We start from the raw sequence: 26,793 nt of genomic DNA, 5'->3' as shown, positions 1-26,793 counted from the left end.
TAAGAAACTCAAACTCAACTAATATTTTAATTTCTATTTTGGTGGTGTATTATTATTATTATAGGAGTCTAGTTTTCTTCTTTCAGATTATTAAATTAAGCAAATAATAACAAAGCATAATTTGGTCTTGCTGCAGTCTCTTTCCAACAATTTAAAATATTTTGGGATTTTTGCATGTGAACAGTAATAATGTACTATAAATCCCTAATTCGAAATATTTTTGCTTAAAAACACATATGTAGTTACATATGTACACACTGAATTGTGAGTCAAATTTTAAAAATTTGTATTTGTAACACTGGAGTATTCTAAAAGCCAGTATCAGATAAACCAGCTTAAATACTTAAAGGCTTGTATATATACACATACACTGGAAACGTTTCCTGTATGGCACCTTAGATATGCATAACAAACACCTATGGCAACATTTGATAATACTACAAATTTAAAACTGTGAAAAATATCTCAATACTTCTGTACTAAATTATCCTATGAATGATTAATATGTCTCAATACTTAATTTGGGAATCTTCCATAAAGCCTACAGTCATAATATACTAAAAGTTTGAAAGAATACCTCAAATCTTGAGTTAATGAGCAATTAACGCTAATTATATGTTAGTTTAGGAGAACATAAGTATTATACAAGGCAAATACCTCTCCAGCTCCTTGGAATAGTATTGTTTGATCAGACAGTTTGTTCTTGGTTATTCGAAGAGCTGCAAGGAGACCTGCAACTGCAACAGATGCTGTTCCTGAAACAAGTTATAAATATCCTTGAGTAATCCTCAAACAGATTCTGCCAATTTCCAAGCTTTTATTCACATCTTGAAATAATCATAAAACAGGTTAACTGGTACAGAAGAGAAACCTGTGTTTGTCTTATCCCATGCTTGCATATGAGGTAAAATTCTCAGGCTACTGACATCAATATTTTAAGATAGCAGCTTACTACTATTCTTGAAAACTTCCCTAAAAGGAGATTCTGTGACTTATCTTAGTGACATAATCAATGAAAGGATGGGATCTGGATTCTTCAGATTCCAGTTCAACAACCCACTGACTAGCTGAAAGAATTTAGAGAAATTATTGTATACATCCAATAGATAGTTTCCTCATATGTAAAGTAGTTTTACTTTATGATATAAAAGAGTAATACGTGCTATTAGATTCTGCCATGTAATTACTCTTGAGGTTTTGAAATCTATTTATCCCCTTCACACACAGAAGGCACAGAGTAAATTATTGCTGATGATGGTATTGGTGCTCATATTTTTGATACATTTGGAATTTAATGTTAATAGCAATTAAAATCTAATTATATTGCATTATTTAATAGACTTTTTACCTATGGCAATCACTGTGGATCCCAAAGGTGCTAGACAAAACCAATGCAACATTTCTTTAAGATAAAAATTGTATTTTCCTCATCATGTCTCATAGGCATAAAAACTTCACCAGTTCCAATTATATTACTTTACCATATAAGCATTCACAGATCACAGAGCAGTTCTCTTGCTTTGAGTGTAATTACACAGATCAACTTCTTTATGGCTTATGCCTGAAATAAAGCAGCAGCTTTTTGCGGCACTTTCCAGCTGCATCTATACTTTACTCCTCTAAGTTAATGTTCTACTTACAATGTTTCCTACATCACTCAGCTGGGTAGTAAAGCCTAGCTAAACATTAAATACCCTTATTTAACATTATGGTTAAAACAAAGATTAGACTAGGTTTGATGAGTGAACACAATGATGAAGCATTAAGGATGTCAAGTATCAAAGATATTCAACATTTCACTATCAGTAAATTTGTTCTATTCAATCTTTCTTTCTTGCATAATTAGGTAGTCATAAATAAGAACACAATAAATAATAATTGTTAAAGGCCTGTTTATCCCATATGTGTCTTTTATTTAGGATCACAATGTGTACTACAAAAATAAAATGCATGCAATTTAGAGTCACTACTGCAATAATTATGAACTGTGCTACGTCATATATTATGAAAAAGTCACTCTTCTATACATTATTTAAAGTGAAAATCTATGCAAAAATATGGCTAGTGTATGTAGAGAATATATCATGACATGATTAGAATGATATTTTCCCCATGCAAGATATATTCACTAGAGTAATAAAACAGATGAAAGAGAATTTAAATTAGAAAGAGAGGTATAGATATCCACTTACTAAATAAGAAGTTACGCAGAAATAGTAGCTCAAGCTATCTCTGTCTTGGGTTCTTTTGAAGTAAACTGGCCAGAAGTTTGGATCTGAGGAACTCTAAGCTGTCTTCCAACTGTGAGAGTCTATGATTTTAAGGGTTTCTATAAGATTTAACCAGTTGAAGCATCATCAGCAGTCACTGTATTTGTATTATTATTTTTATTTACATAGAATTGGACATTTACAGTCAGACACAAAATAATCTAAAATATCCTAACTATTTGGTGCCTTATTTTCATATGGTTATGCTAGATCACTCAAAACTCAAAATGTGTTAAGTTCACACATTATATTTAAAGATATATTTCAATTTTTTTTTTTTTTTTTGAGACAGGGTCTTGCTCTGTCGTCCAGACTGGAGTGCAGTGACACCATCTCTGCTCACTGCAAGCTCCACCTCCCGAGTTCATGCCATTCTCCTGCCTCAGCCTCCCAAGTAGCTGGGACTACAGGTGCCTGCCACCACGCCCAGCTAATTTTTTGTATTTTTAGTAGAGTCGGGGTTTCACCATGTTAGCCAGGATGGTCTCGATCTCCTGACCTCGTGATCTGCCTGCCTCGGCCTCCCAAGTGCTGGGATTACAGGCGTGAGCCACCGCACCCAGCCTAAAGATGTATTTCATATTTCCTGAGAAAATAATGTAAACACTAATCTTCCATTTATAGAATTAATAAAATCAGAAAGATATTTTTAGCACTATCAAAAATTTAACTTGAACATGATTCTTGTACATGGCCTGGTACTACTTTGATTTAAATTTCATTGCAGAGAAGGGAATACATGTAGAAAACTGAAATTTAATAAAACTGTAAATTTTTACAATAAATTATTCCATAATAACTTTTACTTTAGGATTTAAAACTAAGCTTTTTATAAATCAGACAGAATGTGTGCTTAGGTTTATCTTCGTACTATCAATTTTATTTATTTTTATTTTGAGCCGGCGTCTCTCGCTCTGTCGCCCATGCTGTAGTGCAGTGGCACGATCTTGGCTCACTGCAGCCTCTGCCTCCTAGATTCAAGCGATTCTTCTGCCTCAGCTGCCCTAGTAGCTAGGATTACAGGTGACCACCACCATGCCTAGCTAACTTTTGTATTTTTAGTAGAGACAGCATTTTGCCATGTTGGCCAGGCTGGTCTCACACCCCTGACCTCAGGTGATCTGCCCACCTCAGCCTCCCAAAGTGCTGGGATTACAGGCATGAGCCACCGAGCCCCACCTGTACTATCAGTTTTAAAGAGGACTTAACCCTGTTAGCAAGATACTAAACAGATCGAATCTTTCTTAACATTTTAGAAACTTATAACTTTAACATAAACATAAACATAACAACATATGGTTGTTAAATAAAAGTCTCACCTTTTATCAAAGAATAGCCTCTACTAATGCAATAATTTGTGAAATCCAGTTAAAATTACATATATAAGGCCGGGTGCGGTGGCTCACGCCTGTAATCCCAGCACTTTGGGAGGCTGAGACGGGTGGATCATGAGGGCAGGAGATCGAGACCATCCTGGCTAACACAATGAAACCCCATCTCTACTAAAAATACAAAAAAAAAAATTAGCCGGGCGTGGTGGCGGGCACCTGTAGTCCCAGTTACATGGGAGGCTGAGGCAGAAGAATGGCGTGAACCCGGGAGGCGGAGCTTGCAGTGAGCCCAGATTGCGCCACTGCACTCCAGCCTGGGAGACAGAGCCAGACTCCGTGTCAAAAAAAAAAAAAAAAAAAAAATTACATATCTATTTAGTAAGGAAAATCAATATGTAATCAAATAATTATAATCTTCGTGTGCTACTAAATAGATTGGGTAAAATACAAGAACTAGAAGTAGTGTGTGGGGGGGTGAATTTAGGCAAAGGTCAAGGCATTGAGAGTGCATACTCCCTGAACACAGTATTGAAAGATTAATGTAAGAGTTTCAGAACCTCAGACGGGAGGACACAATGAGTAGGAAAAGCATATGCAAAGACATGGAGGCAGGGATGACTCCCTGTGAAAAATGGAAGATTGAACACACAATTAGTATTCTTTTCCCCAAAAAACTCTACTAAAACAATAGAAAACTGCTTTTTTGAAAAGAAAAAAAAATTAAAAAGACTAAGAGAAAAGGGTAGCAACAATATTTTAGAAGCTGACAGGCTTCTAAATGAGCAAATGGCAAACTGACTTAGCAGACTTGAGAAAGCTGAATTGTTGGCCAGCAGTGGGGAATAAGTGACCAGACTGATACAGCAAAACTCTCAAAAACCCAGGTATAGGCAGCACCAAATGCCTCTGGAAGTGGTTTAAAGGAGAGGGTGAAAATAGGAAGCTGGTCAAAAATCTGCTAAGAAGGCTGGGGAGCAGAGGTTTATGCCCTGTAACCTCAGGACTTAGGGAGGCCAAGGCAGGAGGATTGCTTGAATCCAGGAGTTTGAGATCAGCTTGGGCAACATAGAGAGACCCATCTCTACCCCCAAAAAACCTTTTTAAAAAATTAGCTGGGTGTGACGGTCCATGCCTGAATTCCTAGCTACCTGGGAGGCTGAGGCAGTAGGATCACTTGAACCCAGGAGTTTGAGGCTGCAGTGAGCTATGACTGCACTGCTGCACTCCAGCCTGGGCAACAGGAAAAGATAGTGTCTCAAAATTAAAAAAAAATAATAAAATATATATATATATCATATATATATATATTTAACTGATATATATATCAGTTAAAACCCAGATCTGCTTCCCTCTCCTTCTAGAAGATAGCCAATTTCCCCACACTCTGGAATTTTGAAAGAAAGCTTGAGGCTCATTTTCTGGAAAGGGTCGCTGGAATATAAGACAACAGGCATAATTGAGGACAAGGATGCCATATTGGAAATAAGATTAATTGAAAGTTTACATACTCAATACAGAGACCCTCCAGTCTTCTACTTAACTCAAAGAACACTGGCAGAAAGGTAGTATCAGGAGAGAGATTGGAAAAATCTTTTCTGTGGAATCTCAGCAGCGTAAGAGAAAGAATCCAAAGAGACTGAAAAGGAAGATTACCTAAGGAAATGGCCCAACCAAGTCACCTTACAGTAAAGATTCAGAATACAAGCTCCATCTGTATAACCAGCCTTCCAAAACATAAAAGGAGAGAGAACATAAAACACATGTGAAACTGTGAGTAGTGCAGTGCTGCTGAAGCAAACACAAATTATTAGAATGCAAAGTCATATGAGGCTAGAGAAGTTTTGGGGTCAGATCATGTAGGGCCTTCTACTATATACTAATAGTACCTATAGGTATATATGGCTATATATAATTATATTATAGGTAGCAGATGGTTCAGCGAATAGTGGTGGGTGATGGGTTTGAGAGATTTGAGGCTGGGGGTATGTAAACGATTTAGGAGGTTCAATTTTGAGCTTTTGCACAAAGCTTGTGCTTCCTGTTATGTGTTACTCTGGTGGCAATATCAAGAAATAGTTACATATAATCTGCACCACAGATAAATATTTAGTATTTTAAAACGTAGTTGCATTGATGTCATGAGGAATGATAACATTATTCAGAGTGAGTGACTAAAGGACAGAACCTAAATGAACATGGACATTTAAGGAATAGAGGGCAGAAAAATGTGATATGGGGAAGATGACAGAAAAAAAATGGTTAAAGAGGTAAGAGAAAGTAAGAGAGCATATAGTTACCTGAAAACAGAGAGAAGTAGTGACAAAGAACAAAGGTCAATCAAGAAAGGAAATGAAAAATTGCTATTGGATCTTGCAATCACATCACTTGTGACCTATCGGAGAGCTGTTTTTAGTGTCATGCATGTTAGGGCTGAGGATGTATGGCAGTATTCTGAGGAAGAAATAAAAGGTGAAGAACAGGGAGAGCAGGTGTGGAGTACTCCTTGGAGAAGCTTAGATAAGAAAAGGAAGAATGGGGTGAGGATGGAGATGGGGTGGGAGGGAAACAAAGTTGAAGGAAATATCTTATTTTTAAGTTTTTAAGGGAAGAAGGACACAGGTTGCGGGAGGGAAGAAATTAGAATTGAGGCAATAATTTTAAGACTTAAAGCAATTTAAATACGGTCTATGGTCATAGACTAAGGGGAAGAAGGCAATAGGGAGAAAGAGGTTGAAGTTACAGAAAATCAGTTTCTCACTTGCTGTTTAATAAATTTTTAAAAACTTAGTAGTAAGGCTAAACTCCAAAAATATGTTTACTGGCCATGGCATTCTTTTGTGATTTTGATCTTTTCAATTATCAAAGCATTCAGTATAAGATTTCACTATATTTACAACAATGTAGCCTAATATATTAAATGTATTTTTTAAAAATACTAACAGTCAAACTAGTTTATTATGACAAAAATTTCTATGTGCAATATTTAGAGTGTCATGTTACAGAGTAGCCATTCCAGAGGCTATTATGAAAAGAAAAATTTCTTTTTTAACTTACTTTAAATGACTAGAGCTTGAAACCTTATTTTTTTCAGTCTGAATTTGCTGAATTCTGATTGTCTTCAGATTATATAATTACATGGCCAATTTCTTAATAGATTCAATTTGTGCATTTTTTCCAGTTTAAAATAATTTATAATGAGAATGCATTCATATCTAAAATACATTTTGAACCAAAATCTATATTATTAAAGTTATTTTAGATAAGTAACTTAGTAGAATTCTAAGTATATGTAATTTTCATCAAATACTTTTCATAAATCATATCTTTAAATAATACATCTGTTAAAAAAAAAAAAGAAAAGAGTCCACCCAAGGGTCCAGTGTAAACACACTTATTTACATGGTAAGGCTGTAATGGTTAGATAATTATTTTTGTTGGCACTGGAATGCAATTTCTGTGCCTGCAGAGAGGAAAGTATTACATCTGTGGGCATAATGGTAAGAATATAAGGTTAAAAAGGTAAAAAAGAATCATACGGAGAAAATGTGTCATAAAGGCACAATTTTATATGACGCTCACAAAATGGTTTGGTCACTTCTAGTCAGAACCCCAATAACTTGCCAAAGGTTTTCTCTAGTCACAGATTAGACATATTTTTCTCAAACTTATCTTTTTGTTTCCTAAGGCAGTAATAGTTTAAAATCCATATATGGAAATAAATAGACTCTATATGTGCAGATTATATTTTAGGCCAAATTAGTCATAGTGAAAAACTAGTTATTTAACGCCTCTACTGTGGTGAACTGCTTGGGGGGAATATTCTGCTATGGATCCTCAGGGCTCCTTCATGCACGGCTCTTGACATAGGCTTGGCTCCTGCTTCTGATATCCTGTGCTCCAGACTTTAATTCTGATGTACCCCAGAGCCTGACCTCTAAATTCCTGGCCTTGATGGATAGAAATCCTGACCCTAATTGCTTGTTTTGTTTGATAATTTGAATTTAGCATTCGTTTTCTTAAACTGAACTCTGTTTCCTATTAACTCTGCATGATGATTTGAAATTATTTAATACTGGTCTTTAACTTTGTATGGACATTTACATGAGACCCACAAAATCAGAAGATATACAATATTAAAGGAATTCTATAGTTTTGTTCAACAGTTTACTGGCGGCTGTTTTAGAGAACACTGCAAAATGAATTGACAAGTGACTTAAAAACACTGGTCTACAAAGCATGTATTTGTAGTACCAAAGGCACTTTATCATTACTATACAGGGTATCTTCAAGTTAGTATGCAATACTGATACGGTTTGGCTCTGTGTCCCCACCCAAATCTCATCTTGAGTTGTAATCTCCACATGTTGAGGGAGGGACCTGTAGTCCCCATGTGTTGAAGGAGGGAGGTGATTGGATCATGGGTGCGGTTTCACCCATGCTGTTCTTGTGATAGTGAGTTCTAAGGAGACCTAATGGTTTTATAACCATTCTCTCATGTTGCCTTGTGAAGAAGGTGCTTGCTTCCCCTTTGCCTTCTACCATGATTGTAAGTTTCCTGAGGCCTCCCCAGCCATAAGAAAGTGTGAGTCAATTAAACCTCTTTCCTTTATATAAATTACCCAGTCTCAGGAAAATTCTCTGTAGCAGTGTGAAAATAGACTAATGCAAATAACATTAAAATCAGGCTGTCTTTCTATAGCTCACAATTCTTAACACCTGGAAATTTCCAGATTATTCCATTTCTGAAATCCTATAAATATCCACTTTTTATAAATACTCAAAAAGAAATTTAATAAAAAAGATTAAAATACAGTTTATATAACTTAAGCAGGTTTTGTCATGAAAGTTGGCACTGAAGGAACAATGTTATTAACATCACAAAGAATTTGGGGAAAAGAAAGATTTGACCAATTACTTTCATGTATCTCAAAAGAAATAAAGACTCAGGATTTTTAAAGTCATTAAATGTATATAGCTGCAATACTAAATATTTAAGCACAGTGAATTTAAAAAATTATTTTATGTATATATTTTTTCTTTTTTCTTTTTCTTTTTTTTTTTTTTGAGATGGAGTCTCACTCTATTGCCCAGGCTACACTGCAAAGCATGATCTTGGCTCACTGAAACCTCTGCCTCCCGGGTTTAAGTGATTCTTCTGCCTCAGCCTCCCTAGTAGCTGGGACTACAGGTATGCGCCACCATGCCCTGCTAATTTTTGTATTTTTAGTAGAGACGAGGCTTCACCATATTGGCCAGGCTGGTCTCGAACTCCTGACTTCATGATCCGCCCACCTTGGCCTCCCAAAGTGCTGGGATTACAGGTGTGAGCCACTGTGCCTGGCCTAAAAATTATTATTTATAAAGTACCTTTCAGTTTATAGGATATTTCTACAAATAATTATTTTGTCTGCAATGTAAACTCCATGAGAGAAACATTATCATCCCCATTTTACATTTAAATTTTCTTTGATCATCTCATTTCCAGTAGCATTCACCTTTATTCCACTTTGGCCGACTTCCTTCTAAATTTCATCTTGGTGCTTGCCATCACTCAGAACCAATCCTTGAAAGTACTACATTAGAATACTTTACTCGTGATCTACAGTCTCCTATCTTCCCAGGTCTCTTATTCAATCATCCTTATTATACCCATGCTTCAACCCTATTGGAATGTCAAGGCCTTTCCCCCATCTAACAGTCTTTTTATCTTCACTTCCTTCTCTATCCAGCTTAGTGTCATGGTCATCACTTTAACCTTAGCTCTTATCTCATTGTCCTTTCTTTGCACAAATACAATAAAATATCTAACATAGATGAATCCAGCTGTTCACTGTGGCCTTGCCTCTTCCTGAACTGTTGAACTCAAGCTGCTCAGCCAGCATCATGATACATTTACGATATTAATTTCAACTAAATCTGCAGTGTCCGCTGACTGAATCCTTTTATGTTTCATAATCCGTTGGCTCTCTAGTTCTCTACAATAGTCCTTTCAGATCTGTTTTTTTTTTTTAAATTTTCCTCAAACTTCCAATCCTGTTATTTCAAAGAAAAATTGGAGACTATTACATATATTTTTTGTTTTCCTTAAACTTCTGATCTATTGTTTCAAAGAAAAAAATAGAAGCTGTTATGTAACTTTCTGCCACAGGTAAGAAATTAAACTCAGAGAAGTTATGTAGATTGGTCAAAGTCCATAGCTAGTAAAGGGCGAAGCAAATCAGTATGACTCTATAGTCCATGCTCTTAACATCTACATGTAAGAGTGTTTCCTACTTTATCCATTTCAGTTTCTGCCCTGCCATTCTTCTAGTTCTTCGAGGCAAAAGCCTAGGCTCCATCCTTGGATCCTTCTTCACCTTCACTATCAACAACTAATTATCTGTCTACTTCTAACTTCATTAGCACTTTCTTAGAGCAAGATGCCATCATCATGGATTTCAGCAATAGCCTTCAAATTCAGTCCTGTTCTCCAATTCAGTCCTGTTCTCTAGACTGAAGACAGTGTAATCTTTCCAAAGGCAAACCTACCCGAGCCAACCTACCAACTCCTTAGTTCAACTCTCTCAACTCCTTCATGTTTAATTCTTTAGATCATTTCAGGACCTAAGAAGGGATGTGTGGCTAGAATGGCTGAAGAGAGAAACAGGGGTCAGACCACGCATTTTGACCACATTCAGGATTTTCATCTTTATCCTAAGTACAATGAAAACCCATCATCCTAAGTACAATGAAAATCCATCAAATTATTTTGAGGAAGAAATAATAAGATCAGATTTCTATAGCAAAAAGAAAACTATCTCTGTTCACCACAAAAACCTCAGCACTTAGATCTACATCTGACAAACTGTAGAGATATTATGCAGAAAACATATAAGAAAGGGAAGCAAGAGTAAATGTGTATAGATTACTTAGATGATAGTAATTTACACTAGGGTGATGAGGAGAACTCTACGAAAAACACAGATTTTGATGACAGGAAATGAGAAAGGTTTAGTGACAGACTGTATTTGGCGGGAAAGCTGAAGAGGGAGCTATCAGCAATTCACTGAAAATGAGAACACTGGATGAAGGTCAGGTTTGGTGAGGAAATAAGAGTTTGATTTGGGAGCAGGTTAAGTATGAGATAACTGAGATATCCAACAGGAGTTTTGTTGTTATTGCTGCTGCTGCTGTTGTTGTTGTTTGAGACAGGGCCTCGCTCTGTCACACAGGCTGGAGTGCAGTGGCATGAGCATGGCTTACTGCAGCTTTGACCTCCTGGGCTCAAGGGACCCAATCCTTCCCCCCTCAGCCTCCCGAGTAGCTGGGACTACAGGCACACACCATCATGCCAGGCTAATTTTTATATTTTCTTGCAGAGACAGAGTTTTGCCATGTTGCCCAGGATGGTCTCGAACTCCTATGCTCAAGCGATCTGCCTGACTTGGCCTCCCAAAGTGTTGGGATTGCAGGTGCCTAAGAGGAGATTTTAAATAAAGACATGGGTATATAGACCTGGAATACAAAGAAGTCTGGACTGGCAATATAAATTTGCTAACTGAATGTGTGGACTTGGAGTATATACCTAAGAACATAGAGCAGAACACAAGGAAAAGGACCTGGCACTGAGCAGGTCATTTAAAAATGAAGTGTTTTGTCATTTAATAGCTAGACAGGAAAGGATGAACTTGCAGAGGAAAAAGGAAAGGCAAATAGCCAAAGAGGTAAGAAGAAATCAGCAGAATGCCGTGACATGGAAGCCAACAAAAAAGAGTATTTCAAGAAACAAGGTGAGTCAACAATGTGGAATGTGGAATGCTGCTGAAAATTCAAGTAAGATAAACACTGAAAAACAGTCATTGGAATTAGTGAAATGGAAGCCATTTCCAATCTTATTTCAAGTTGCAAAAACTCTTTATGGTATTTCTCCTCAGCACATCTACCTGTGCTTTCCCCCTACCTTCCAATCCCTAAGATTCTCATAATAAGACGTGTATTGGGGGTGGGCTCTGCATGGATCTGGAGAGGATTAAAAAACTAGAACTTAAAGAGGAAAAAATTTGGCAGCTTAGACAAAAGCAGGTAGCCAAGCATCTACAATCAAAGACAAATAGTAAAATGCAGCTCCTGCTGGGGTAAAGCATAAAAATTGTGCCTAAGATAGTCTGAAGAGAGAAGTATATTCACTTTTATTTTTAAACAATGAATAATATGGTCTCATACATTTCCTTCTTTGTTTAGCCATAATCACCAGGGATTTTGTCAGATTTCTTGGAGCTTATTTTCTAGCTAATGGATAATATGGTATATTATAGAGTCAGAGAGTACTTTTCTCAAATATATGCAACTAGATGAGAAATAGTACATGACATCAGCAAGCATACTTCCTGGAATTTGAAAGGTACTCAGCAAATATTGATTGAATTTGAATCATTATTAAAATTATGAACTAATTTCTGACATGTTATTGATCCATATGCAGTGAAAATGTTGTTACCTTGAATATCATCATTGAATGTGCAATACTGGTTTCGATACTTGTTCAGGAGACGAAACGCATTCACATTGGCAAAGTCTTCAAACTGAATAAGGCAATTCATGCCGTACCTACGGGACACAAACATTCATATTAGAAGAGGCTAATAAAATGTTATTTAAAAATAAACTTTTAAAATTAGCCCATAGAAATAGGAAAACATATTTCCTTTTAAAGATTCTGTCTTGCTGTTTAAGTATAAATATGTAATATAATATCTGTTCAACAAATATTTACTACATGCTTACTACAGAAAAGGCATTGTGTTGGCACCGTGAAATAACACAAAATGACCAAAATATGTTCCCTTTCCTTAAGGAATTTAACTTTTAGTAGAAACAAAAATTTTTGAAGTAAATAAAAAGTAATATAAAAGAGGTATAAACAAGGAATGATAGGTGTTCCGAGGACAGATATCACTTCTGGCTGTGATCAAAGACAAAGCAACCAATGAACTGAGTTTTAATGAATAGTTATAATTTCAAAAGTAGAGATGTAGGGTTTTATAAGCTGAGGAAAAACAGAAGCAAAATAACTGAGGTGAAAGATAAAAAAGAAAAAGTGTTTAAAAAAATGGTTTAAAAGCCCTGTTTGGCTATAACGTGGTAGTAAATGTAAGGGTGTAGTGAAAGATACAGTCAGATCTTCATTGTGGCCCTTCCATTTCTCCCATCTAGCTTCATCTCTGTATGCAAAGACAGTTATCGAAACAGTGTATTGGCTGTCTCCTTAGACACCCTTGTCCCCTTGTTCTCCATCATTCCGAATCTCCTTTTCTATTAAGATAGCACATAAATCAATGCTATTGAATCTCAGCCAGGATCTCAATAATATCCTGAAATATTTGTTTTCATCTGTTACTGATCCACAACACAATCTCCAAAGCAGGTGCAATCACAAAATACCTCAGCCCGGGTAATTTATAAACAATAAAAATCTATTGTTCACAGCTCTGGAGGCTGAAAGTCCAAGATTAAGGTGTCAGCAGATTCCGTGTCTGGTGAGGGTCTTTTCCCCATGGATAGTGCCTTTTTGTTACATCTTTGCATGGGAGAAGGGGTAAACATGCTTTCTTCAGTCTCTTTTATAACGGCACTGATAAAACATTCATGAAGGATGGGGCCTCATGGCTTAATCACTTCTCAAAAGGCCCCATCTCTTAATACTTTCACAATGGCAACTACATTTCAACATACACAACTTAACATGTAATAGTAATGATTAGACCACAGCAGCAGCTTTCACAAACCTTCTTTTATTCTCCTGTTCTCCCAAGTCTCTTACCAGTCACTACGTCACTAAGATCAATGCTAGAGAGAATAATATTAACCTTCTCAGTTTCCCCCTACATTAAAATATTTTGTACTTTTATTTCTATTTTCTTCCTCAACTTGTGAGAAGGATTTTTGCTTCCTTGTTTTGAATCTCCCTATGGACCTTACTGAATCAACTGCACCTCTCTATACTAACAACTCCAATTTCTCCTTTACCACTGGTCCTTTCCTGTCCCCAAGCATTTTCAGGACTACCTGATTTTAAAACCACCTCCCTTGACTATGACAAAATCAAAGCTATAGTTACTTAACTTCTTCCCCCTGATGTCAAACATCTCATAACAGAGAATGTTAAACCTTGCACTCATTTCTCACTTCTTGTCAACATTCTAATTCAAGGACAGTCTCAAACCACTACCCCCTGATATCACAAGGCAGATGAGTTTTCTCTCTTTTCCTTCTGATACAATAAAAAAAAAAACTCTGTAAGTCTGTTATTTCCCTTCAATTATGTTAATTTATATATAATTATATATTTATCCTGGGTAGACTATCTTTCTAAATTACTATAAAAGTCATAGGTGAAAGCTGGTATTAACTTTTTATTTATTTCTTTTTATTACTAGTGTAGCCTAGCATCTTTATCTGTCTATTCGTCATTTGTAATTCTTTCTGTAAGATTATATGTTCATTTGTTCATTTTTCTATTGTTTTTTTTTTCATTTTTATTACTTTATTATGCCCATAAAAGTCTAGAGTCACCAGCTTCTTTTATCCATCTTTGGTGCTGGTATAAAAACACATTTCTTATTTTAGGTTATGTCTTTAAGCAGCATCACTTTCTTTGATTTTCCTTTTCTAATTAAACTGCTATCTTTGAAATTTTTAATTATTATGGATACATAATAGTTGTACATATCTGTTGGGTACATACGACGTTTTGATACATGCATCAATATGTAATGATAAAATCAGGTGTATTTCAAAATAGCTGGAAGAGAAGATTCAGAATGTTCCCAACATAAAGAAATGATAAATGTTTGAAGGAGATCCTAAATCCCCTCATTTTTCTATTGCTATAGTTGTTTTCTTTGTTATTTCATAAGAATAGTACCTTCTGTTACATATGTTGCAAATAGTTTTTCTAATGTAGTACACTGTACCATTAATTATTTAGACAGTGTTCCTAATTGTTTTCACAAATAAATTTTAAATTTTTATGTGGTTAGATCTTTCAATCCTTTTATTTATGGTTTCTCCTTCGATGAAATGCTTACAACAGTCTCCTCTACATATATTTATTTAACTATTAATGAAAAATTTCTTCTAATTATATTATAGATTTAGAAAATAAACCTCTAAATCTGGTATACTTTTACTGTTAGGCCATAGATTTTAAAAAAGCAAGCTATACCAAAATTTCTGTTTTCTATATAATCACCCAACTATGCCAGCACCATTTATTTAACAGTCCATCCTTCTCCTCATCACCTATATTTAGATACTATATTCTGATACATACTAGGGTCTGTTTCTGTGCTTTCTTATTTTATTCTACTACTGCTGATGACAACAAATACGTTTTCCTTTATAAGATATTACACATGCACACTTACTCTTCACAACCACTCTATGAAGTAAATACTATTATTATTCTCATCTAATAGATGAGGACACAGGCACACAGGCATACCACATCGGTACTGCTCAGTAATATAGTCTAACAGTAATGATTATCTTACTAATCTATAAAGAAAAGAATACCTCCCTGCTTTAATTCCTACAGCTTTATAGTAATTTTAATATTTAGTACTGTTAACCATCTTTTATCCTTCTTTTTAAGTATTTACTTGGCTGTCATACTGGTTTACAAGCTGTCATACTGGTTTACAAGTATTTACTTGGCTGTCATACTGGTTTATTACAGAGCATAGGCTCTGGAGTCAGAGCTCCTGGGATCAATCTAGTCCTCCTTACATACTGTGCATCCTTAACTGTTCTGTGCCTCTGATTTCCTATCAGAAAAGTGAGAATAGTAACAGCCTATTACCATAAGGTTGTTAGCAGGATTAAATGAAGTGATAAACGTTAAGTGCTCAATGCAATGACTGGCACATAAGTACTCTATAGCCATTTAAAAATCTACAGATTTTTAAAAATTATTTAATAGTAACAATAGAAGCCACAGGCAGGTAAATAATATACTCAAAGGGCTAAGAGAAAATAACTGTCATCCTAGACAAAGCTATTCTTCAACAGTAAGGTTTATGCAGCCAGCAAACATGTGAAAAAAAAGCTCATCATCACTGGTCATTAGAGAAATGTAAATCAAAACCACAATGAGATACCATCTCACGCCAGTTAGAATGGTGATCATTAAAAAGTCAGGAAACAACAAGACGCTGCAAAGGATGTGGAGAAATAGGAACGCTTTCACACTGTTAGTGGGAGTGTAAATTAGTTCAACCATTGTGGAAGACAGTGTGACGATTCCTCAAGGATTTAGAATCAGAAATCCCATTTGACCCAGCAATCCCACTACTGGGTATATAACCAAAGGATTATAAACCATTCTACTATAAAGACACATGCACATGTATGTTTATTCTAGGACTATTCACAATAGCAAAGACTTGGAACCAACCCAAATGCCCATCAATGATAGACTGGATAAAGAAAATGTGGCACATATACACCATGGAATACTATGCAGCCATAAAAAGGATGAGTTCATACCCTTTGCCAGGACATGGATGAAGCTGGAAACCATCATTCTCAGCAAACTATTACAAGAAGAGAAAACCAAACACAGCATGTTCTCATTCATAAGTAGGAGTTAACAATGAGAACACATGGACACAGGGAGGGGAACATCACACACCAGGACCTGTTTGGGAGTGGGGGGTAGGGGGGGATAACATTAGGAGAAACACCTAATGTAGACGATGGGTTTATGGGTGCAGCAAACCACCGTGGCACATGTATACCTATGTAACAAACCTGCACATTTGGCACATGCACCCCAGAACTTAAAGTATAATAATAAAAATAAATTAAAAATAAATAAAATTAAGACATCTTTAGATAAATAAAAATCAAAATACTTTTACTAAAGAAACTTCTAAAAGGCATATTTCAGAAAGAACAAAAATAATACCAGTTTAAAAGGTCTATGTATAATAAAATGGTAAAATGTTGGGAAATACAAGCAATTTTTATCCATATAAAATAGTAATAAAAATAAGTCTACTTCTAGCATGACACAGTGAAGAGGTTGGCAAATTCATTCCCCAAACAGCAACAATATTGCAAGACAAAATATTTAAAACAACCATTTCAGTGCTCTGTAAATCACTAAAGACAAAAAGAAGCAACAATTTAAAAGTAAAATGGGATAGTGGGGTCAATTCTTGAAGGGAACATAAACTTTTTCTACTCCTTTTATGTATGATGCCATTCATCCTCCAAGGAAACACTTTAGCTAGCTGTATTACTAATTATAAAAATGTTACTAGAAACTGGTAAAACCATTTCTATGGTTACAAATTACATTTTTATAACCTAGCAGAGAAGCAAACTTCGTCATAGCAACTAAGTACCCCAAACACAAATATCAGTCAATAATCATGAGGTGCTTGTAATGGCTCCTCCTACTTCTCTGGTTTCCAAGCAGGCCTTTAGAAAGTAAAGACTGTGAGCCTTTGGAGAGTGCTGTATGGTTTGCTCCTAATGTATCACATACCGATGGTCTAGAAACATTGGATGAGCTGTCATTATGTTCAGAAGGAGCAGAACCCTGTGGTCTCAGTATGTGAGGAGGAATCAGAGCCTTCTCAATTCTATTCCCGGATCTACTACTTACTTGGTTCTGCGGTTTTGCGCTTGTTACAATTTCTCTGTGGTTACAATGAAATCCTACAATATGGTTTGCCTTCAATGTTTAGGACACAATGTGGTCAGGCTATAAATTTATAATGTTTCTTAAGTGAAATCTGGGAATAGGCATAGGTAGTAAAATGGTGTACGGGATACCTTATCATTTACAAAAGTTTATTTTAGAAGTATCCCTTAGAAACTATATATCAGTTTTAGTTTCATGACTTTTCTCTACCTGGTAGTTAACTCTGATTTGACTCCTAAAGATTTAGAGACAGGCATTCTGAATTCATTTTGTGATACAAACATCTTGCATCATATAATAAAAGAAAGCCACGTAAGGGATAGTTAGTTCCAATTTGAACCCACTTTGTCACTATAAAATTATAAGTAGTGGAACACTGAAAAGTTAGCCAATTCAATTCTACATAACTATGAAAAGAACCTACTATTTTATGATCAAAATACCACATAAAATACTAGGTGCAAATAGTTTTAAAAGTTAACAGAAATAGCACCCATAAAATTAACATGTAGAAACTGCAGAGATTTTGCTCTTGTGGCATTGTTAAATCTGACAAATACCTTATTACAGTGACTAATCACTATATCTAGCACTGTGTGTCAGGCACTAGGCTTCATACGTTACATGGATTATCTCAATTCTGTCAGCAACCCAGTGAAGAAGGCAGCGTTATTATCCATTTAACAGATAAAGAAATGAACTCAGTAAGATTAAAAGCCATGGATGAGTTCATACTGCTAATAGGTGGTAAGGTCTGGACTGAACCACAGGGCCCGCTGCTATATATACTGAGCACCAACAGAGTTATCAAGTCAATGAAATGAATAGCATATTTACATCTGAAAAGATTGCACTGATAAAATAAGGGTGTTATAATTTTATCACAAAACTATTAATAGCAAAACAGCATTTGTATGCATTCAACATACCAGGTCCTTTTATTATGGGAAATATATGAACAGATATTGGTGAGAACATGAATCTTTCTTTGATTATAAATGATCAAGAATTTGCTGTAACCAGGTTAACCAAGTATGCTTTAATTTTTCCTGAGATATAGTAAAATGTTTTATAGGATTTACTACATATGGAACATTCAAGATCTAGTGCACTTTAGCTCTGATGAGTACCTTAGGGATAGCTTATTCCAAATTACTCATTTTTGATAATGTATTGAAGCTTGAGAGTGCTCAATGAATTAAGCAGCAAATAAGAAACATGGATCTTGCCCTGGAAATGCTCACTGGGAAACAGTCTCATTGCGAAGACAAAAGGATGCAAATAAATAACTTAAAGGAGGTTCAGATTAAAAAGAAAAGCAGTGGCACACTGATCACTAAAGCACTGAGGGAAAACAACATGAATTAGGTGAGGCTTAAGATGGGGCCTTGGTAGAACTCAAATAAGGAAAAGAGTGGAGTAAAGAATCAATCATAGAATAGAGGTCTCAAAATCTGTACTGGGGAGATGACAAACATTAGCTTCAAGGACTTTAGAAGATCAGTATTGGTTGCTGAATTTCAGATTATGAATGGTCTTGAATGCTAGAATAAGTAATCTGAAGTTGACACAAGTTATCTCTGGCCAAGAACCATTGGAATTCAATTCTTCCTTGCAGGTAACAATAAAGAAGATGGATGTGTTAACTTCTTTCATAGCAATATGGCTTTTGTTCCTACTACTTTACTTCTGTATTATTTTGTAACATTTAGACAGTCCTTTCATTTTTCTTACCCTTCCTTTTATTATATTTTACTGTTACTTCTTATTCTTTGTGACAGCAGAAATGATAAAGATTCAGCCATAATCATTCATTCTTTTCCCCCATATAGTCATCCCCTCAAGTTTCTTGTATTCTTAAGGATATGACAATCATGTTTTACACAAATGACTTCTAAATTTATATCTCTGGTGCTGACCTTTCAAAGAAATAACTCTGTTTCCAAAATGATACCAAGGACTTGAAGAAACGTTACACTATGAATCTTTTTTCTTTTAGAATGAGAGATAAATAATTAAAACGGTATTTCCAACCATTTTTATTTAGCATTTTTTTTCTGTAAAAGTATCTATAGTATCAAAAATCACACAACATTTATAGCAAGGACAAAAAAAAAAGAATCACAAGCAAAATGGAATCATTGTGTTTAGGTGTTTTCTGCTTTTCAAAAAAAAATAGCAAACCTAAGAGATTCTGAGTTCCTTAAATTCAACAAACTTCGAAGCTCCGTTTATAACTAAAGTTGCTATTTAGTATATTTTACTGAAAAGAATTTTTAAAATCCTCCTTGTCTCCAAAATTTGTGAAACCTTTTCCCTTGTGACTTTATTATTTTGTTGTTGTTGTTTTTAAACTTTTATTTTAGGTTCAGGGGTACATGTGCAAGGTAGTTTTATAGGTAAATTCATGTCATGGGGGTTTGTTGTACAGATTATTTTATCACCCAGAAGCTAAGCCTAGTACACAATAGTTACTGTTTCTGCTCCTCTTCCTCCTCTGATCCTCCAGCCTCTGGGGTGGAGATGAGAACACATGGACACTAGGCCCCAGTGTCTGTTGTGCCCCTCTTTGTGTTCAAGTGCTCTCATCATTTTAGCTCCCACCTATAAGCGAGAACATATAGTACTTGGTTTTCTGTTCCTGCATTAGTTTGCTAGGGATAATGGCCTCCAGCTCCATCCATGTTCCTGCAAAGGATGTGATCTCATTCTATTTTATGGTTGCATAGCATTCCATGGTGTATAAGTACCACATTTTCTTTATCCAGTGTATCATTGATGGGCATTTAGGTTGATTCCATGTCTTTGCTATTGTGAATAGCGCTCCAATAAGCCAAAAAATGTGTGCATGTATCTTTGTGGTAAAATGATTTATGTTCTTTGGGGTATATACCCACTAATGGGATTGCTGGGTCAAATGGTACTTCTGCTTTTATTTCTTTGAGGAATCTCCATAGTGCTTCCACAATGGCTGAACTAATTTATACTCCCACCAGCTGTGTATAAGCATTTCCTTTGCTTCACACCGTTGCCAGGATCTGTTATTTTTTGACTTTTTAATAATAGCCATTCTGACTGGTGTGACATGGTAACTCGTTATGGTTTGGATTTGCATTTCTCTAATGATCAGTGATATTGAGCTTTTTTTCATATGCTTATTGGCTGTATGTATGTTCTTTTGAAAAGCGTCTCTTCATGTCCTTTGCCTACTTTTTAATGGGGTTGTTTTTTCTTGTAGATTTGTTTAAGTTCCTCAAGATTCTGGATATTAGACCTTTGTGAAATGCATAGTTTGCAAATATTGTCTCCCATTCTGTAGGTTCTTTGTTTACTCTGTTGAGATATATATATTTTTTTGCTGTGAAAAAGCTCTTTAGTTTAATTAAATCCCATTTGTACATTTTGCTTTTGTTGTGATTGCTTTTGGCATCTTTGTCATGAACTCTTTGCCTGTTCCCATGTTCAGAGAGCCATTTCTCAGGAAAGCAAGGTGGTAAAGGGAACATCCAGCGAGGAAGTGAGGAGGTAAAGGAGCCTGTTGTTAAAGTGTGGGTTTCCAGGTAAACAGTACAAAGATCTGAGAAGAAGAGTGTTGGGAGTCTGGTTTAGGGAAGATAAAGCACAAAACATGAAGTATGAAGAAGCACAGGCTTGGTGTGGTGGCTCACACCTGTAATCCCAGCACTTTGGGAGGCCGAGGCAGATGGATCACCTGAGGTCGGGAGTTCGAGACCAGCCTGGCCACCCTGATGAAACCCCGTCTCTACTAAAAATACAAAAATTAGCTAGGTGTGGTGGTGGGCGCCTGTAATACCAGCTACTCGGGAGGCTGAGGCAGGAGAATCATGCGAACCCAGGAGGCGGAGGTTGCAGTGAGCTGAGAAGGCACCACTGCACTTCAGCCTAGGCAACAGAGTGAGAATCCATTGCAAAAAAAAAAAAAAAAAAAAAAAAAGAAAAGAAAAAGCATGAAATATGTGAGGCATACATGAAAAGAGACAAATGACATGTTATTTTTACATTTTAATAGGCAACCGAGTATAACAATAATGTGAAGCAAGACTTTCTAATTACGTGCACAGGCCATCTGATGGACTGCAGAGGTGGAGCATGGGGAGATGAATATGCGAAAGAGGGAACATCATGGCCTCTGAGCTGAAGGCAGCGTGGGTACAGGCTCAAATCCTCAGAGACGTTTTGGCTCTAAAGGACTTATCTGTGCTTCAACATACCACTGTATTCTTATCTTCTATTTCCAGTTTGTACCATTCGTTATGCCTAAAATGCCTTCATATAAGGGATGCAGAAATTTAGAAAATGCTTTTATAAACTCCATCTGCAAACTTACAATAGAGAATTAAAGGTCTCCTCAGATGCATGTTCCAGTAAATACCTCATCTCCAACCTCAATCATGTCATTTACTTCTGTAGTTTGAATCACTAAATCTGTGTCTTTTTCTCCATTTAGTCTGAATCAAACTGTTTATTTCTAAAAGCCAGCAACTTCTACAAAACACTAAGGGTCACATATTCAGCAGAAAAGAGAATTGTACATTATTTTACTGAAGAATATTACAGTCATAAAATTTAGATCTAGAAATGTCCTCAGAGACCATTTAGCAATAACTAATGATCAGGAAGGTTAAAAAACACCCAAGGTTCCAAAAAAACATATGCTAGTGAGTATTGCTATCTAAGAGAAGAATCCAGAAGAAATAAGTCCAATAGCCTCTTATGGTAGAGTAGACTTTTTTTGTAATGTAAGATACCTTCTATCTTATTTCATACTGTAAGAATATAAAATATTTTCAGATAAGTTTATCAGAATTTAATACCGGCACATCTCATTTTATTGTGCTTTGCTTTACTGCACTTTGAAGATACTGCAATTTTTTTTACAAATTGAAGATTTGTGGCAACCCTTGTCGAGCAACTCTATTGGGACCATATTTTTCCAACAGAATGTGCTCACTTTGTGTCTCTGTCACATTTTGGTAATGCTCATAATATTTCAAACTTTTGCATTATTATTATATGTGTTATGTTGATCTGTGATCAATGATCTTTCATGTTACCACTGTAATTGCATACAAGATGGCAAACTTAATCAATAAATGTTGTATATGTTCTGACTGCTCCACTGACTGGCCATACCCATGACTCTCTGCTTCTCCCCAAACCTCCCTATTCCCTGAGACACAACACTATTGAAATTAGGCCAAGTAACACCCCACAATAACCTTTAAGTGTTCAAGTCAAAGGAAGAGTCACACATCTCTTTAAATCAAAAGCTTGAAATGGCTAAGTTTAGTGAGAAAAGAATATTGAAAGCTGAGACAGGACAAAAGTTAGACCTGTTGTACCAGGCAGTTAGCCAAGTTGTGGACGCAAAGGAAAAATTCTTGAAGTAAACTAAAAGTGCTACACTATTGACCAGATAAATGATAAGAAAGCAAAAAAAAAAAGTCTTTTTTGCTGATAGGGAGGAAGTTTGAGTGATCTGGATAGATTAAACCAGTCACAACATCTCCTTAAGCCAAAGCCTAATCCATAGCAAGGCCCTAATTCTCTTCAGTTCTATAAAGGCTGGGAAAGGTAAGGAAACTGCAGAAGAAAAATTTGATGCTAGCAGAGTCTGATCTGTGAAGTTTAAGGAAAAAAGTTGTCTCTAATAACATAACATAACATAACACAACATAACATAACATGCAAGGTGAAGCAGAAAGTACTGATGTAGAAGCAGCAGCAAGTTATCGAGAAGATCTACCTAAGCTCATAAATCAAGGTGGTTACATTAAAGAGCAGATTAAAAATGGAGACAAAATAGCCTTCTGTAGAAAGAGAATGCCATCTAGGGCTTTCATAGCTAGAGAGGAGATGTCAACGCCTGGCTTCAAAGTTTCAAAGAATAGGACCCTTGTTAAGGTCTAATGCAGCTGGTGACGTTAATCTGAAGCCAATACTCATTTACCATTTTGAAAAACATAGATCCCTTAAGAATTATGCTAAATAGACTCTGTCTGTGCTCTATGAATGACACAACACAGACTGAGTGATAACATATCTCTTTACAGCATGGTTTACTGAATATCTTAAGTCCACTACCGAGACCTACTGCTCAGAAAAATAAGATTCCTTTCAAATTATTGCTGCTTATTGACAATGCACCTAGCCAGCTGAAGAGCTCTGATGGAGATGTACAAGAACAATGTTTTCATGCCTGCAAACACAACATCTATTCTGCAGCCCATGCATAGAGAGGCAATTTAAACTTTCAAGTCTTATTATATAGAAAATGCACTTCCTAAAGCTATTGCTACCCTAGACCATAATTCCTCTTATGAATTTGGGCAAAGTAAATTGAAAACCTCTGGAAAGGGTTCACCATTCTAGACGTCACTAAGAACATTTGTGATTCATGGAAGGAGGTCAAAACATCAACATTAACGGGAGTTTGCAAGAAGCTAATTCCAATTCTCATGGATGACTCTGAGGGATTCAAGACTTTAGCAGAGGAAGTCACTGCAGATGTGGTGGAAATAACAAGTAGTACTAGAATTAGAAGTGGAGCCTGAAGATGGGACTGAATTGCTGCAATCTCATGATAAAACCTGAATGACTGAAGAATTGTTTCTTATGGACGAGCAAAGAAAGTGTTTTTTTGAGATGAAATTTACTTCTGGTGAAGAGGCTATGAATAGTGTTGAAACGACAATAATTTAGAATATTTAGATTTGGAATATCACATAAACTCAGTTGATAAAGGAACAACCTGGTTTGAAAGGATTGACTCCAATATTGAGAGAAGTTCTACTGTGCATATAATGCCGTCAAACAGCATTGTATGCTACAGAGAAATCTCTCATGAAAGGAAGAGTCAACTGATGTTGCAAATTCCATTATTGTCCTATTTTCAGAAATTACCACACTCACCCAACTTTCAGTAACCACCATTCTAATCAGTCAGCAGCTGTCAACATCAAGGCAAGACCCTCCACCAGCAAAAAGATTATGACTCTCTGAAGGCTCAGATGATCATTCACATTTAATAGCAATAAAGTTATTTCTTAATTAGGGTATACAAATTTTTAAACATAATGCTATTGCATACTTAATATGCTACAGTATAGTGTAAACACAAGTTTCTTTTCTTTTCTTTTTTTTTTTTTTTGAGACAGGGTCTCACTCCATCATCCAGGCTGGAGTGCAGCGGCATGATCACAACTCACCACAGCCTCAACATCCCAGGGTCAAGTAATCTTCCCACCACAGCCTCCCTAGTGGCTGGGACCACAGGAGTGTGCCGCCGTGCCTGGCTAATTTTTCTTTTAATGTTTTGTAGAGACAAGGGCTCACTACATTGCCCAGGTTGATCTCAAACTCCTCAGCTCAAACTATTCATCCGCCTCGGCCTCCCAAAATGCTGGGATTACAGGCATGAGTCACCGGGCCTGGCCTTAAACATAACTTTTATATTCACTGAGAAGCCAAAAAATTCATGTGACTTGCTTACTGTAATATTTGTTTTATTGTGGTTGTCTGGAACCAAAGATGCAATATCTTTGGGGTATGCCTGTATTCAAATGAATATGAATGTTATTTATCTTTCCGTGCACACTTTTAGACTATATATTTATGCAATGATGCTGCAACTGCTCAACTACTTTCAACTACAAGGTGAATTTAAAATCAATTTTATTGCTTGATAGTTATGTCTTGTAGGTAATTTTCTATCCTTTTTCTTTACTGGCAATAACAGATTTGAACAAGTATTTTGTGACCTATTATTGAATAAGAATACTAATTGGATCAATATTCTCATTCTGATTATTCTCAAAAGTTAATATACACCTGAAAGGATTTTTCCTGAAATGTCACCATTATGATACTTAAAAAAATTGCTTGTAGGTTCTATACATAATCTTCAAAGAGGCATTCCAAAAGTATTATGAACATTAGCAGTTATCATTGTACAGCATTCCAGAGTACTACTTAGAAAAAGATAACAATCATTCAGGTCTGTGTTTTAAAAAAAACAAACAATTTTGTAGTGAAATCTCAAAATCAAAATAAAAATTAAAAAAGGAATGTGCATGTATAACTGCTTAAAATAAAAACTTTGAAAGCCAATATCCATTCTTAGACCACAGAGTAATGGAAATCCATGCACATTATTCAAGAATAATCAGAATGGTACATTTAGAAATAGCTGAAAGCACAAATCCAATGTAAAGTACAAATCTAGCTTCTCTGACACAATCACCTGGAATAATGTCAAAGTCTGAATACTAACCATCTTCCATAATTAGCACTCACCTATCAGTAACATGTGCTGAGTTATGTCTATTTATAATTCCAAATTAATAGTGTTTCTTATGGCAATATTATTGTCTAATACTAATAAAATGCCAAAATATTATGTTCCCTGTTTTATAAATAAGCTCTTTTCCTCTCATATACTGAGGACGTCATGAAGTAAGCCGTCATACATCCAGTGGTATTGAATATATTTAAGCCCAAACTGTTTTAGAATTGTTCCCATTGGTACCAGTTGGGTACAATTACCTGCATGCCAACCTCTGCAACCCACCCTTAAAGTAGTGCAATAATTAGTGGATGTATTCTGACATACTACTAAAATTAGAATTCTACTGGCAGAGTCTCTGCTTAATTCCTAACAATTTTTAGGGACAAAACATGATGCCATCTATATAGTCCTAATAATCATTTGGACTTCTTTTCACATTAAACCATTTATGAATGACTCTCGAACTTTTTTGAATTAACAAGTATGTTTATATTTCAGCCTAATTTTTCAAGAATGCAACTTCGTCTCTGCCAAATTGACAAATTTCCATAATCTGATTAACAAAGCTATATTGTAGGTAGTTTATCATGTAGGAAGGGTAATTTTGTTAGTTTACTGAGTTTACTAACATACAGAGGGATGTATGGAAGCTCAACAATTTATCACTTTTAAACTAATGATTTTATTCCGGTATCACTGAGAAACATAAACCAACACAAGAAATTTCTGTGCCTAAAACAATACTTACTAAAAGGAACCCAATAATCCAGCAGATGATTACAAACAAATTGAGCCTTTTGGGTTAACATCTCAAGTCTCTCCACTCTCCCCTCTAAGAATTCCTTGTGCAATTCTAAATCAATAAAAAGAACTGGAAAAAGGATACTCAACAGAGATCAAATAAGGCCACTAATGATTACTAACAAAATATTCAGGTTTTGAAAAAGCCTGACCCTGTCAGTAACTTGATCAGTCAAAGTGAGGAAATAAAAATCTGATAATTTTGCTCTCAGTGCAGTCCAGTCAGAGAACAGTTTTAGCCTCTCTGATGAAAAATGTCTAAATAAAACTATGTCTCTTAATGAGGCATACATGACAAGATGTATAAACTTTGCATTTTTCAGATAGGAGTGTTTTGGTCCAACTATTTTCCAGAGATGTGCAAGAAACATAAGTAACTTCTGAAACAGATAA

The 26,793-nt window shown here is 35.7% G+C and overlaps 1 protein-coding gene across 1 annotated transcript in view; it reads right to left on the bottom strand.

Annotated features, from left to right (window-relative positions):
• The window catches only part of LOC105495831 (malic enzyme 1), a 229,187-nt gene that overhangs the window by 29,125 nt on the left and 173,269 nt on the right, over positions 1-26,793 (bottom strand). Inside the window, exons 7-8 of the mRNA XM_011765679.3 lie at positions 12,078-12,187; positions 658-755 (exon numbers count right to left, since the gene is read on the bottom strand). Coding sequence (XP_011763981.2) covers positions 658-755; positions 12,078-12,187 — 208 coding nt within the window. The remainder of the gene's footprint in view (positions 1-657; positions 756-12,077; positions 12,188-26,793) is intronic.

The sequence above is a fragment of the Macaca nemestrina genome, chromosome 5 (genome assembly GCF_043159975.1).
Source record: "Macaca nemestrina isolate mMacNem1 chromosome 5, mMacNem.hap1, whole genome shotgun sequence".
NCBI classification, from domain to species: domain Eukaryota; kingdom Metazoa; phylum Chordata; class Mammalia; order Primates; family Cercopithecidae; genus Macaca; species Macaca nemestrina.
Note: the sequence above shows the minus strand (reverse complement) of the source record. Positions and strands in the feature narration are given on the sequence as shown.